Source organism: Triticum dicoccoides, chromosome 4B (genome assembly GCF_002162155.2).
Source record: "Triticum dicoccoides isolate Atlit2015 ecotype Zavitan chromosome 4B, WEW_v2.0, whole genome shotgun sequence".
NCBI lineage: Eukaryota > Viridiplantae > Streptophyta > Magnoliopsida > Poales > Poaceae > Triticum > Triticum dicoccoides.
In genome coordinates, this window is record NC_041387.1 from 581,382,311 (window position 1) to 581,396,722 (window position 14,412).

At 48.2% G+C, this 14,412-nt stretch overlaps 2 protein-coding genes across 7 annotated transcripts; one reads left to right on the top strand and one right to left on the bottom strand.

Moving 5' to 3' along the window:
• The first annotated feature begins 2,890 nt into the window (after nucleotides 1-2,890).
• On the top strand, nucleotides 2,891-6,163 carry LOC119291556 (pentatricopeptide repeat-containing protein At5g15300-like). 5 transcript variants are annotated; one of them, XM_037570335.1, is made up of 3 exons: nucleotides 2,891-5,041; nucleotides 5,552-5,680; nucleotides 5,751-6,163. In XM_037570335.1, the coding sequence occupies exon 1, from the start codon at nucleotides 2,891-2,893 to the stop codon at nucleotides 4,442-4,444; it is 1,554 nt and encodes a 517-aa protein (XP_037426232.1). In that variant the 3' UTR covers nucleotides 4,445-5,041; nucleotides 5,552-5,680; nucleotides 5,751-6,163. The 5 variants fall into 5 exon arrangements, with proteins under 5 accessions (XP_037426232.1, XP_037426229.1, XP_037426230.1 ...); XM_037570332.1 differs by having other exon boundaries at nucleotides 5,552-5,675; XM_037570333.1 differs by having other exon boundaries at nucleotides 5,565-5,675.
• Nucleotides 6,164-6,298: 135 nt separating this feature from the next.
• Nucleotides 6,299-8,043, bottom strand: LOC119291558 (50S ribosomal protein L18-like). 2 transcript variants are annotated; one of them, XM_037570336.1, is made up of 5 exons: nucleotides 7,785-8,043; nucleotides 7,218-7,435; nucleotides 7,001-7,107; nucleotides 6,755-6,907; nucleotides 6,299-6,640 (listed from the first exon to the last, which is right to left on the bottom strand). In XM_037570336.1, the coding sequence occupies exons 2-5, from the start codon at nucleotides 7,333-7,335 to the stop codon at nucleotides 6,485-6,487; spliced, it is 534 nt and encodes a 177-aa protein (XP_037426233.1). In that variant the 5' UTR covers nucleotides 7,336-7,435; nucleotides 7,785-8,043; the 3' UTR covers nucleotides 6,299-6,484. The 2 variants fall into 2 exon arrangements, with proteins under 2 accessions (XP_037426233.1, XP_037426234.1); XM_037570337.1 differs by having other exon boundaries at nucleotides 7,218-7,511.
• Nucleotides 8,044-14,412: the final 6,369 nt, after the last annotated feature.

The following is a 14,412-nucleotide window of genomic DNA, read 5'->3' on the forward strand; positions in this document are numbered from 1 at the left end:
CATGTTGAGGGATAGTTATATGATCTAATTATGTTATTATTGTTGAGAGAACTTGCACTAGTGAAAGTATGAACCCTAGGCCTTGTTTCGAAGCATTGCAATACCGTTTTCGCTCACTTTTATCATTAGTTACCTTGCTGTTTTTATAATTTCAGATTACAAAAACCTATATCTACCATCCATATTGCACTTGTATCACCATCTCTTCGCCGAACTAGTGCACCTATACAATTTACCATTGTATTGGGTGTGTTGGGGATATAAGAGACTCTTTGTTATTTGGTTGCAGGGTTGTTTGAGAGAGACCATCTTCATCCTATGCCTCCCACAGATTGATAAACCTTAGGTCATCCACTTAAGGGAAATTTGCTACTGTCCTACAAACCTTTGCACTTGGAGGCCCAACAACGTCTACAAGGAGAAGGTTGCATAGTAGACATCATTTAGCCATATTCTAAAGGTCAGAGCATATCCAACATCAGCCATTTGACTAACACTCCTTTTGGATGTTGATATTGCGGCCCAGATTTTGGCATTGGCATTAGACAACCCGAATATCTCTGTTGGATGACCATGGAATTGACGCTCGATATTGGCCCAAGATATTGGTCGGCCTACTTTCCTTCCCCGTTTCTACTATCCCGAAAGCAGAGGCTCCTACCTTGACTTCGCTCTGAATTCAGGGATCGAGCGCCCCACTTACCGGTTCGTTCGCTCACGCTCCTAGAGAACGCAGAAGCAGCGCGGGGAAGGAGGAGATGAAGGGCGGCGGCGCGGCGCACATCGAGCTCCCCAGCAGCGGAGGTGACTCTCCTTCCCTCTTTCTCCGCCACAGGTGTGCCTCTCCGCGTTTCTCATACCCGCATAGGCACCTTCGGTGCAGGCTCACAACTCGCTCCCCCCACCCCGTCTCCGATGCACAAGCACTACGGCGGCTGCCGCCTTGCCTTCCATGGCGATGGCTGCATCTCTCCCCGCCCCCATGGCTGCTGGCCTGCTGCTGCTTCTCCATGGGCACTATCCCCTAGGCCCCCATCTCAGGAAACCCTAGAAAATTAATTCCTTCTAATTTCTATACGATGTTCATCCTGTTACAAATAAACAATTCCAATGTAGAGAATGACCATCCAAACAAGCTTCAGAATTGAACCCCTTATGCGAATTCGAAGTGTCAATTTCGTGCACATCCAAACAATAGAATTCAGGTTCAATGTCAATATCAAAGTCAATCAGATTTGATATTGGGGCCAATTCAAAACCATGGCCCTCAATATCAACATCCAAATGGAGCATAACAGTTTTCTCTGTTTCATTCCATATTGCATAGAGCTCAGGGAAGATTTGTCATAGGGGCTGAGCTCCACACCAGCAATCATTCCAAAATTCAGTTTGCTCAACAACGACAATCCGTCCCCGATGTTGGAGGATGAAGAAGGTCGGTCCCATGGAAGTTTGGTGTAATTTTCTTTATTTTTAGGGAAACGTTTGGGGCCGGGGCACCGGCCGAACCACTCGGCCGGTCCCGCGCGACCTGTGCGATCCCCTTCCATCGGCCCAAAAATCGCTCGCCATTAACGCCCCACGCGGCTGCGCTGCTTCCTCTCTCTTTCTATTTCATCTCGCCGGTCCCTATCTCAGTTGGTCGTCGCCGTTCGCCGCCCCCGCCGGCCGTCCTCATCGCCGGTGGCCACCCGCGCCGGCCGTCCCCGTCGCCGTTCGCCGTCCTCGCTCGACGGCCCCGGCGGAAGCTGTAACCGCGTCGTGGCCTGCTGCAACCGGTGCCCAGGAGAGCTGCCATCATGGATGGCGAGCATGGTGACGGCGAGCTGCAAGGAGGGCGGAGCTCGCGCTGCAGACATGGCGGAGGCATTGCAGAACCTGCCGCACGCCCTCATGCTACAACCGTTTAATAAAATGCTTCAAACCAAGATGAAAAAAGCTTCAACCAGATACATCAAAAGCTGCAAGCAGTCATTGCCATGGCGGAGTGCTACAACCGTCGACATAAAATGCTACAACCCTTGATGAAAAAGCTTCAACCCGAAACAATATAGAAAGCATTAACCAAGGCTGCCATAAAGAAAAAAGCTGCAACCGTTTGATAGAAAAGCTTCGACCGTAGATGAAAAAAAGCTACAATCATTGAAAAAGAAAGCTACAACCATACACTGCATAACCAGAAAAGTTGCATCCGTTATAGAGAAAGCTTCATTCGTATGTGCGAAATGCTTCAACCTGCGCGTGTCGCCAACGAGCCGCAATCACACAGTGGATGGCTGACGGCCGTCGTCGACGCAATTTCGTGCAGCGATGAGCATCAACGACGAGGGGCGGCGGCGGAGCTACAATCGGGGAGAGCTACAAGCGTCGCCGCTGCAAGCTGCAACCGCATATGTAGTTGTTTCATGTGTCGCGGCGACGATGAGGACGGCTGGTGAGGGTTGGAAGCGGCGACGGGGACGGGCGGCGACGGTTGGAAGCGACGACGGGGACGGGCGGCGAGGGTGTGGATGGGCGGCGAGGGATAGGAGGCGCGGCGCGGCGCAGCCCGAGCGAGGGGATCGAACCGAGGAAGAAGAAGCTGGGGACGAGTTTTTTTTTTTTTGCTCCAGATCCAACCGCGCGCAGCTCGCATCGAACGGCTAGGGCTGGACCGGCCGAAACATTCGGCCGGTGCACCGGCGCCTAGCATCGCCCTTATTTTTAAGGGTGTCTGTACTGCTATGTTTGGTTAACAGACATGAGTGTTCTTTTTTTTTGGTTAACAGCACACTTCACTTCTTCACTCAACTTTGCTAGCAGAGGGCGGGGGAATTTCACATGTAGTACAGTCATACTCTTCTACATGGAGCGAACAGAACAGTTGAACACAACCCCGGCGGACGAACGGATGACGCGCAGCCAGACGAGGCCCGCCGCGATGCCACCAACGTCCACCTCGCCGTCGCCGGGGGACCTAGTGGCGCTCTCCGCCCGGTGCTCCACGAAGCGCGACCTCCGCCTCATCCACGGCGCCCTCCTGCGCCGCCGCCACCTCCTCCCCGCCGCGGACGCCGTCGCGGCGCTCGCCAAGCTCCTCCGGTTCGCCGCCGTCTCCCCCGCCGGCGACCTCCGCCAAGCAGCCGTGATCCTCTCCACCCACCTCCCGTTCATTACCTCGGCCTCCACCCACCCCGCCTTCTTCTATAACACCCTCATGCGCGGCCTCGCCGCCTCCTCCTCGCCCGCCGACGCCATCGGGCTCTTCGCCGCGATGCGCCGCGCGGGCGCCGCGCCCGACGCCTTCACCTTCACCTTCGTCCTCAAGTCCTGCTCCCGCTGCCCCTCGGGCCGGCGCTTACCTTCCGACCTCCACGCCCAGGCGATCAGGCACGGCTGCCTCGGCGAGCTCGCCGCGCACACGCACGTGCACAATGCGCTGCTTCACGCCTACGCGTGCCGGGCGGCCGTCGACGATGCGTGCAGGGTGTTTGAAGAAATTCCGGCTCGGGACGTGATCTCCTTCTCGGGGCTGCTCACTGCGCATCTCAAAGCCAATGATCTGGACGCTGCCCGCCTCGTGTTCGACAAGATGCCTCACCGGGATGTCGTTTCTTGGACTGCGATGATTTCAGCATATGCCAAGGCTTGCCGGCCGCAGGAGGCCTTGGCATTGTTTGATGCCATGCCAATGCAGCCAGACGAGGTGACCATGGTGAGTATTGTGTCGGCGTGCACCACACTCGGGGATCTTGCAACTGGGGAGCGTGTGCGGAGGCACATTGATTCCCTTGGTTTTGGATGGATGATGTCACTTCGCAATGCACTCATGGACATGTATGCTAAGTGTGGTTCCCTCCCTGAAGCTCGAGCTTTGTTTGATGGGATGACGGTGAGGAGCTTGGCATCTTGGAATACGCTGATCTCGGCATATGCATCACATGGCGATCTGGATAACACGATTGCTGTGTTCTATCAGATGCTGGCAGAAGGAAACACTGTGAAGCCGGATGGGGTCACGTTTCTCGCAGTGCTTATGGCGTACGCATACAATGGCTGTGTTGAGGAGGGGCGAGCCATGTTCAATGCGATGCAACAAGGCGGCTATGGCAAAGTGGAACTAACAGTCGAGCACTACGGGTGTGTGGTGGACATGCTTGGCCGGGCAGGGAAACTCGAGGAGGCATACCAAATGATTGAGCAAATGCCAATTCCAAGCAATGCTGTGATCTGGGGTGCGCTACTTGGTGCTTGTCGGACTCATGGGGATATTGACATGGCAGAGCGGGCTGTGCAGGAACTAAGGAACCTAAAACCAGAGGAGGGTGGGTACTACATTTTGCTCAGTGATATGTACACTTCTGCTGGTCGGATAGCAGAGGCCACAGAGATTAGACGTGCCATGAATGAGAGGGGGGTCCAGAAGACTACAGGCCGGAGCACTGCCTTTCTGCCTCAGCTTTAGTTTACCATTATCTGGTTATCCTTAAGATCACAATTTACAATCACAAGCATTTTATGCTAGCCAGATGGTGCATACCAATCTATCTTCTCTTCACACCAGACAAGCCTATTGATTGGTCACATTTGTCTCAGTCTTCTTACCAAGGTGTGATGGTTGATATCGATGGTGCAAGGCTGCTGGCAATTATCGCTCGGTAATCAAAATGCCTGTGCTGATAGACTAGTTGAGTTGAGTCAGGTGATGGTACATAGACAATGGCAACACCAAAGCCAGTTTCAGTATTTATGTACCAGTCCATACTTGATGCTTACACACAAAGAAGTGACATTTGCGTTACTGGACCTTGAAGGCCTGAACTTCTTTAAAACCAACCCCTTCAACATCTTAGTCTTGACTACCAGGTGCACACAGTCATTAGGATTGCCTCTGGCTGTCTGGCATGGGCTAGAAACAAGTGTGTATTTCGAAGACCAGTATCATCTCACCTTGTGCGGCTCACTAATAAATGTGGCTGCCAGAAGGTGATGGAATCATCTAATGAACTTCAAGTGATTATACCTTGTGGGCTCTAGCGATAGTTACTTCAACGAACTTCAAGTAAGTAGTGAATAGTATTTCCAGAAGTCCTTAAATTTGAACTCTTGCCTTGCTGGTTTTAGAGGGATTGTTAGCAATAATGTTTAACTTTTTTTAGAAGAGCAGTGTGGTACACTACAATCATTTTCCGTTGAACTATTAGCAAGTGACAGGTATTCTTGGAATTAATTTGGTGGTTAATGAACCATAAATTGATATTCCTTTTAGAACCCAATAAACTGACAATTAAAGTCCACTAAAATGCCTTAAGATTTTCATTTTAACATGTTCTCGGTATCCCTCACAGATTCCATGTTGATTAAATTTACTCATTCTCTATGTATGATTGGCAATTCCTTGTTCACATCTTTATTATACAAGCTCATCATAAGGAAATTTCTTTTCACTCTGGGTGCTTAGCTTAACATTTGCATGTTTGATGGATGTTTACTCCTGTTGTATTATATAGCTTGAGTAGATTTTTCATACTGAGGTTCAGAAAATTAACTGTGGTTAGCTTACCTTACGGAGAATTGTTTTGGAGGAAGAGAAGAGAAAGATTGACGGATCACCGCATACAGCCTGCTAGGTGGCACAGCTGGGACGAACCCGATGATGAAAAACACTATTTTTCTGAGTTGCAAGAGCCTTGACTGTAAGGTTATTCATCGTTCGCTGCTTAATACGTTGCATATGTGATGTTGACACTTAATATTGTCATTCATGACAGGTGCGCTTGTTCAGGATCCAGCATGTTGAACTGAATAAATTGGTGCAAAGAATTGGCCGGTGACTAAGTTGTACTGCCCCTTGAACGAACTTTAATTGGCTCATGCATCAGGAGTGTATGACTCATTTACAAGATGGGAACAGAAGGAGCAGCTTCAGCAAAGTATGCTATCTGGTCCAGCAGATGAACTAAACTGAAGAATGCAGGCCACTGAAATTTTGAACCTCTGCCTTGGTCCAGTAGATGTGCAAACGAGGACCAGAAACAAATCCTGATTGACTGGGGGATCATGCTGTCCCAGCTAGATATAGCATAGTTTTTTCTTCTTCCTCTATCGCTCTGACATTCTTGTAAATACTCTCTGTTAAACCAAAATTAATAAAATGAGTTCAGGCTGGCTTTGCCCGCCGTAGTTCCCTCAAAAAAAAAAAAGAATGTACAGTTTGTTGTTTAACCTCTAATTATAGTGTGATATATTGATATAGGCATGTGTTCTCAAGTTTTTTTTGAAGAGTTCTTTATTTCACATGACAGTGGAGAACATTTTATCGTTGCCAGTGATTTCTGCCATAATAACATATGATGTGAAATATCAAGTACTATGAGCTATGTGAATCATACGTGAAGCAATTCACAGAGTAAACAACTTCCTACAGGCTACACTCCTGCTCTTCACCAAATAGTCTGCTACGTTGAGCAGCTGGTGCAAGCCTCCCAAGGATCTCATAAGTTAGCTATCTGGGCAGGAACCCGTGCTGCGCGACCGGGTCCTCGAACGCCATCATCTTCTCCCCTCGAGCGAACCCGTTGCGGTCGTAGCACGAGACCTCGGAGATGTCCAGCTCCATGCACGCCTTCACCAGCTCTTCCCCGACCCTCCGAGCGGCCTCCTGCTCGCCAACAACAAACAGCTCAAGTTCAGGTGACGCACCGTGCAGGTATTTGCTTCAGATGCAAATGCAATGCGAGTTGGACCGAGGACGAAGAGGGGTGGTCTGGATTACCACGGTGCTGCATCGCGGATCGCCACAGATTTCCTCCTGCAGGGTGCTGGCATAGAAAAGGATCTTCTTGCCATGGTCGTCGACGAGCATGGCATAGAGCTGCCTGTTGGAGCAGAAGACCGACAGCCTGGGCTTGGCCGCCGTGCCATTGTACTGCAGCCAAAGAGAATTCCCTTCAGATTTGCTGGTGGTGTGTGGCTGGAACTTGGAACCCACAACCCAATCCTGAGGTGACCAGCACCGTACCTTTTTCTGCAGCCGGCGGTTCCTGACCTTGGCGTTCTCCTTCCGTGCGCCGTGCCTCGCCGTAGCCTCCATCCTCAGGTACGCTCCGCGCCGGTGTGCCACCACGCCTGCGCGCAGAAAGACAGAGAGGAAGGAGCACATGACACTGGCAGCTAGGCATGAGCCGGTGCATAAGGCACGAAGAGAAGCCGGAAGGCGTTCCGCGGGTGTCGCTCACCTGTGTGGCACGGACGAGGGAACTCAAAGCAATTAGGCCTGAACACCAGGGAGCCGGAGGTGGAGGGACACGGCAATAGTGGCCGGCAGAGGGTGGCGCCTAGCAATGCCATCGCCATAGCAGGAGGAGACCAGCTCGGCCACGGCAATTTGTCGAACAGGTCGCGCGCGAGGTGCCACGGCCCAGTCCCGCTAGCCGGTGGCCACAGGATTCACACCCTGTGGATTTTCAGAGTAGAAGAACAATTCAGTGCAAAACACCTAGTGGTGGCACCGGCACCCTGTGAATTTTCCTCTGATGAACACCGACAGAGTTAGCTAGTTCCTGTCAAGGAGTAGTAGAAAAACAAGCCCAGTGCAAACACATGGCATTTGACCAATGAACAGACACAAAATTCAGGCACACTGACTGGACTATGCGTTGAACTCAGAGTTGGGGGTTTCGATTGGTCACGATTCTAGACTCTAGAGTGAGCGTTTGTTTCTCATCAGACAGAAATTTTTTTCTCGAATAACCATCAGACAGAGACATGCCTAGTTGGAGTCTAAGGATTCATATCGAACTCACTATGTTGGTCGCTGCGTCAGAGCTCCCGTCCTGCTGCAGCGCCGGGTGGCGGATGCCGCAGCCTGCCGGCCGCCGCGAGGTCCGAAGTCGCCGCCTCGCCGCGAGCTCCTGTCCCGCTATGCTGTCGACGAATCCGCCGCCGCGAGGCCACCGTCAGGAGGGCGTGTCGCTGCTTGCGCCGTCTCGCCGTCGGCCACCGCACGCTGCGCGCCTCATCCAAAATCCGGACTCCTCCAGGGTACGGGTTTTTTCTTTGAGAGAGAACTCCTCCAAGGTACGCGAAAAACAGAGCAACGTGCAACGTTTACAAGGCCCAACTGGGCTAAGAGCCTGAGACCACTTGGGCTCCAGGACTTGGAAGAAAAGGCCCATCAAGCCTACAGAGCGCACGAGAGAGGCCGCAGCCCTCCATCCAAAAAACGAAAAGAGAGAGTCTGGCCGCTAATCACGCCACCCACCAGCGGAAACCGCCAAAACCTTTTGCTTTCGGAGGAGCAAAAAAATCTAGCCGGTTTCCTCCGGTCTTATCTCGTAACCCTTGGATTTATCTGCGCTTCCACTTTTTCCATTTAATATCTTTCATTCATCAAGAGAAAAAAAAGAGTTAATACCACAATTGGTACATAAACTTGTAGGGGTAGGAACAGATTCATACAAAAACTAAAAAACCCCACAAAACTGCTCCTCCAACTTGTCTGCTGTAACAAAATCATACAAAAACACCTTGAGCTGCACACGTGGCGCGCCAGGTAGGCTCTGTTGGGCCCGGACCGCGTTTTTGCACAAACCCCCTCGCCTTCTTCCACATTTGCACATGAGCCGTTGCTTCTGTTTTATAGTAACCCCCAGTCGACGCCCCCGATGCAAACCCCTACCAAAACCTTGCCTTTCCCCTGTTCCTCCTCCTTGCCTTTCCTTTGTTCCTCCTCCTCAACGTTTTCAAGGCGAGGTGGCGACGCGGCCGTGGAGCTCATCGCCGACGAGAGAGGGCGCCATGGAGCCGCGGCGAAGGGAACCCGGCGAGTTCCCTCCTGAATATGGTAAGCTTCCCCTGTTCCTACGTTCCCCTGTTCGTCTGCTTCCCCTGTTCCTATGTCCCATGGTTAGGTTTTCTTGTGCATATCACATGGCGGCCAAGATCAGTAGGGTTTCTTGTGCTACTTGGTCTCAATTTCGGGATCAATTTGGTCAGTAGGGTTTCTGCACGCGTCCGTACAATATTTGGCCAAGAGGGTTTCTGTGATGCTGATGGGGTTTTGGGTGGTGTGGTATGGGAAAGATTATGGCTAGTGTTAGGGGAGTTCTAGATGTGATTCTGACTGCTGCCTTACAGGGGAAGGTTGTAGTTTGGACTACTGCCATGTGCTGATGTGATTTTTGTGGCTGCTGCCTTACAAAGGAAAATTGCAGAGATAATATTGATGTGTTGTTCATAATTACAGGCTACAACACCATACAATAGTGCAGAGAAGCAGACCAAACATGCTAACCAAATTTCCCTCCTATCCTTAGTCTTGATCTCCTTCTTGTGCTTCATGATCATGGCCTTCCTCTCTTCCTTCAGCCTCATAATTCCAGCATCCTTGTCAAAAACAAATTTCTGAAGAGCCACATTCTCTTCAGCAAGTTTGCCAATCACCTGCCTAGGCCTCCCTTGCCATTCTTTGTCCACCCACTTCAGATAAGCACATGTATCATAACCCTGCAAAACACATAATACCAATTTGTTCAGTACAACAATTTGTTCAGTGCAACCTATAAACCCTGAAGATAAACAACACACCTTTTTCCACATTCTGACATGCCATTTTTAATAAAAGTTGGGCACTTGACTAACCTCACGAGGAGAAACAAGAAATCTACGACCATAGTCATATCCATCAGAGCAAACTCTTCTCGCATGGTTCAGTAAGTGGCAACAAGGGTCACTTTTGTCAGTGCCATTGAAAGCAGCATCAGGAGAGGATAGAGGTATACCCCAGTCATATTCTGGTAGGTTTTCAGTCCCCTACCATCATATCAAATCAAATGTTAGCATCAGGAAAGCCCAAGTTCATGGGCATCTGAAGCAAATCGGCGAGGGGAAGGGGGACACACACCTTGCAGAAATCGACATCCATGTAGCGCACCTCTCCGGTGATTTTCGCCCAAGGCTCGCCGTCCTTCGTCATGTCGGCACCGGCGAGGTCACATCCATTGAGCGGGAGAGGGTGGCTTGACGACGACGACACCCCTGCTCCACGGCGTCCTGCCTGCTGCTTCCCGCTCAATGATGTGCATCCCTTCATCTCGAGAGGGCGGCAGAGACGGTTGCCGGCGAAGAGGGCGGCCGAGAGAGCGACGACAAGGGGAAGGAGCTAGGGATTTAGGAATGGGGAATCGATGCAGAGTGGGCGATGTAGTCAGGGATTCGACCGTGCAACACAAATACAGAGAGTGCGAGGGGCTTTTTTAAATAAGGTGTGTGTGCCAAAATCCAGCGTGGCATGCCAAATGTCGCCTCCACAACTGTTTTGTATGATTTTGTTACAGCAGACAAGTTGGATGGGTAGTTTTGTGGGTTTTTTTAGTTTTTGTACGAATCCGTTCCCACCCCTACAAGTTTATGTACCAATTATGGTATTAACTCAAAAAAAAAACTTTTCATTCAGACCGCTATGACTATGAGTGATCGACACCTGTTCTTTTCCTTACGTCCCCAGCATCCTTTCGACCCACCTGCGTCGGATCGGATTGACCTCTCCCCGCAGATGCTTGCACTGCAGCCCGGTGCTCCTGTCGTCACTTTCTCCTTTTCTTTTCCCCACGAGAGCGAAGAAAAGGAGGTAAAAAGATGCAGAAAGGGCCGACCAATGGGTCATCTGACGTGACCTCGCGCCACGGTACCAGCCATGCAGTTTCTCTGGCAGGTGGGCCCGTCCCGGGGCTCCGGGTGCACGTACGCGGACGTTGAAAACTCTCACGCCCTCTCGTTCTTCCACCTGTGATTGCTCGCAAGAAGAAAACGCCATTGCTGGATAATATTTTGTATTGGCGCTCCTACCACACATCCCTTCGTTTTCTCAAGATGATCTTGGATACTTCGTCTCTTCTGAAATTTTGGATCCAGGAACCAAGGTGTTGGTCAACTTTCGAAAATTACATACTCACTTCATTTCTAAATGTAAGTATTTTTTTAAAAAAAATTGCATGGTAATACGTGCCTTATTTATAGAATAGATATCAAGTTACAAGACATGTAAGCATCGATCTTATAGGACTAAAAGTCTTTTTAGAGATTTAATATGGACTACATATGAAGTAAAATGAGTGGATCTACACTCTAAAATAAGTATATATATATATATATTTATATTGAAATCCCAAAAAAGATTTATATTTAGAAACAAATGGATTAACATATACTCCCTCCGTCCCATGATATAAGACGTTATGTATTTGGATGTAGTACCGTCTTATATTATGGGACCGACTAAATATGTTTTTGCATCATTGCATGCAAATATAATGTAGTCTACACTAGCAGCTAGATCTGGAATATACCCCCTATTATTCTCCTTTTGCAAAAATAAAAATAAAATAAATCCCAAGGCAGCATGGGAATGGATTGAGCTTTCAAACATGCAGCACAATTGGCAGTATTATGGCTACCAGATTTTTTGACGAAACAATATGAGATACTACACCAGATCGATATTGATAATACTAAGACCCTGTTTGGTTCCAATAAGTCACCTGACTTATAAGTCAGGTGACTTAAAACCAGTGACTTATAAGTCACGTCTGTTTGGTTGTCACCTGACTTATAAGTCACCTGACCACACCTTAAAATAATGCATGTGTAAAATAGATCAATAATTCATGTATAAAAGCAATAATTCATATTGTATACCCAAACAGCAGAATAGATCAATAAGATTATCTGTAGCTATCTCATATGAGTAGTATGAAAGGCAACATAAACTTGATAATTGGTATGCACAGATCCATAACATTCCAAGAGCACAATATCTTGAACGACAGTATATCAAAAAAAATGAGTGCATTGGGTAATATAAAAAAAATGAGTGCATTGGGTAATATCAAAAAAATTGAGTGCATGCATTCAGATCCATAACATTCCAAGGCCTTTTGCCACTGTAATAACCACACCTCATTTTACAAATCCATTTCAAATATGCATACATATATCCATACAAGTATCCATACAAGTCATCAGTAACAAATACAAATTACATTGTTCGGCACTAGAACAAATACCAATTACCGTCTACTATGCAGTCCTTCCGCTATCCAATTACGAAAAACGTTCATGTTATGATCATCATGCGAGTTTTGCCCCTGCGATTCAGTTGCACGGCTTCGTCGTTGGCGTCGGCGTCGTAGGCAACTAGGCTCATCCACCATTGGAATGAACTCCTCATCATCATCACACTCTCCAAAATCTCTATCCTCCAATTTACTCTCTCTAATGAAATTGTGTAAAGCCATGCATGCTGAAATAATTTTACTTTGCTTTGGTGGTGGATAAGAGGGCATGTGCAACAAAATCCTAAACTTGTTCTTCAGTACTCCAAAGCATCGCTCTATTGCATTGCGAATTTGGGAATGTCTATGATAAAATGTTTGTTTTTTACCTCTTGGCGGTGGACCTTGATTGTACTCTTGAAAATGGTACTTCGTTCCTTTGTACGGTGCAAGATAACCAGGTTGGTTAGAGAATCCCGAGTCGACCACATAAAACTTCCCTACAATGTTAAACTGTTAGAAAAGCATCAATCATCGGGTTGATCAAAGAAATGTGTACTGCAATCTAAATGTACCTCGGGGAGGATGTGGGAAGTGGCTGCCAAATTTGTCTAGTGCTGCCTTGAACACCCTCATGTCATGAATCGACCCAGGCCACCCAGTAACGATGAAGGTGAATCTCAAGTCAAAATCACATATTGCTAGCACATTCTGAGTAGTAGTTGATTTTCGGTTCATGTGTGTGATGAGGTCTGTCTTTGGCACAACCACCTCTATATGTGTTCCATCAATGGCTCCAATGCAATTGTCGAAGAACGGAGCAAACATTGGATTTTGGACTCTTGGATGAGGTGTCCTAAACTGTGGATCTAGTGGGCGAATTATGTCTCCTGCCAACTTAACCAAACATTCCAAGACTCTATCAAACTTCCTATGAAGTGTCTCCATTGATCGAACAAAACGATTTTCAGTCTGTCGTATAGATTGGGGAGCACCAACCTTCCATAAGAACATGGCTAAAGATTCCACAGATGTCATCTTCGTAGTAGACTTCAATCCATATGACTCTACTAGCAAATTGTGCAGGCTATCAAACACCTCTCTATCCATTCTAAACATGTTGAAACATTGTGTCTTATGATGTAATGTCCTCATGACCCACTCATATCCAGTTTCTTTAGGTTGGCGGTACATATTTTTATTTGCCATGTTCTCAAGGTGGTACGTACCAATGAGTTGTGCAACGCTGAATATTATGTTCTTCCTCCTCTCTGCTGCTGCAGCTTCTTGCTCCTCCTCTTCTTCGTCCTCCTCTGCCCACTGATCCATGGTGGCAGCCATCCATTGCTACAAAAAAGGGTAGAGGATCAATTTAGTACCAACAAGTAACAGTATATGATGGATCATATGCTCACAATTATTACTCCGGTCAACAGAAATATAACACATGACCAATCAAAGTTCAAATTGCAGTTCACATAACACAACATAACATGATTCAAGTTCACATAACACGACATAACATGATTCAAGTTCACATAACACGACATAACATGATTCAAGTTCACATAACACGACATAACATGATTACTACTAGCATCACACTGCTACAGTTTACTTCTTGGTCACAATTCCTCTCTGCTGGCAGTGCATTTGGATCCACGCAAGCCTTGCTTCAATAGTCTGCATAGCTCTGAAAAAGGCCCTCTTGTTAGCATCCATGAACAACTCCGAAGCCACCCACATTTCCACGGATGCTTCAGCTACACCACACTCTTTAGCAAGAGCTACACACTGATCCATCTCTTCTTGAATTGCTTGGCGTTTTTGCACCATGATCTGTGCTTATGCATTTACAATTGCCCTGGACCGAGCCTCCTCCCTCTTGGCATAATTGTCCTCCTTTTTCTTCCCTTCCTCCCTGTCAATCTTGATTTCATTCACCAGCCCCCTAAGAGCTTTAACCATAGGACTCTTGGTTCTCTTGGAAGGGCTCTCTCCTGTTGTTGCAATGCTGGTGGCCCTCTTGCTGCTACTACTAGCCCTCTTGTTGGCACTGCCCATGGGACTGCATGTGTCGCCTTCTCCAGTGAGATCATAAAGATCTGCTGCAACACCATTGTGCGGCTGGTTGTCTTCCTCATCAAATCCTGGACAAAATGCAGATGCTCCATCCACTGTCACATTATCGAAGATCTGCATCAAATCATCTAGATAGGGGGGCACTCGATCCTTGAATACTCTATAGCACTCGGTTCTCCCCTTGGTATTAGCTTGCCACCATGACTCGCTTGCCAGGATTTCACCATTTGGACCTCGGCCTAGTCCACTGGACTTCACCTGCACCTCTTTCCAGAAAGTTGCCAAGACCTTTGCTTGG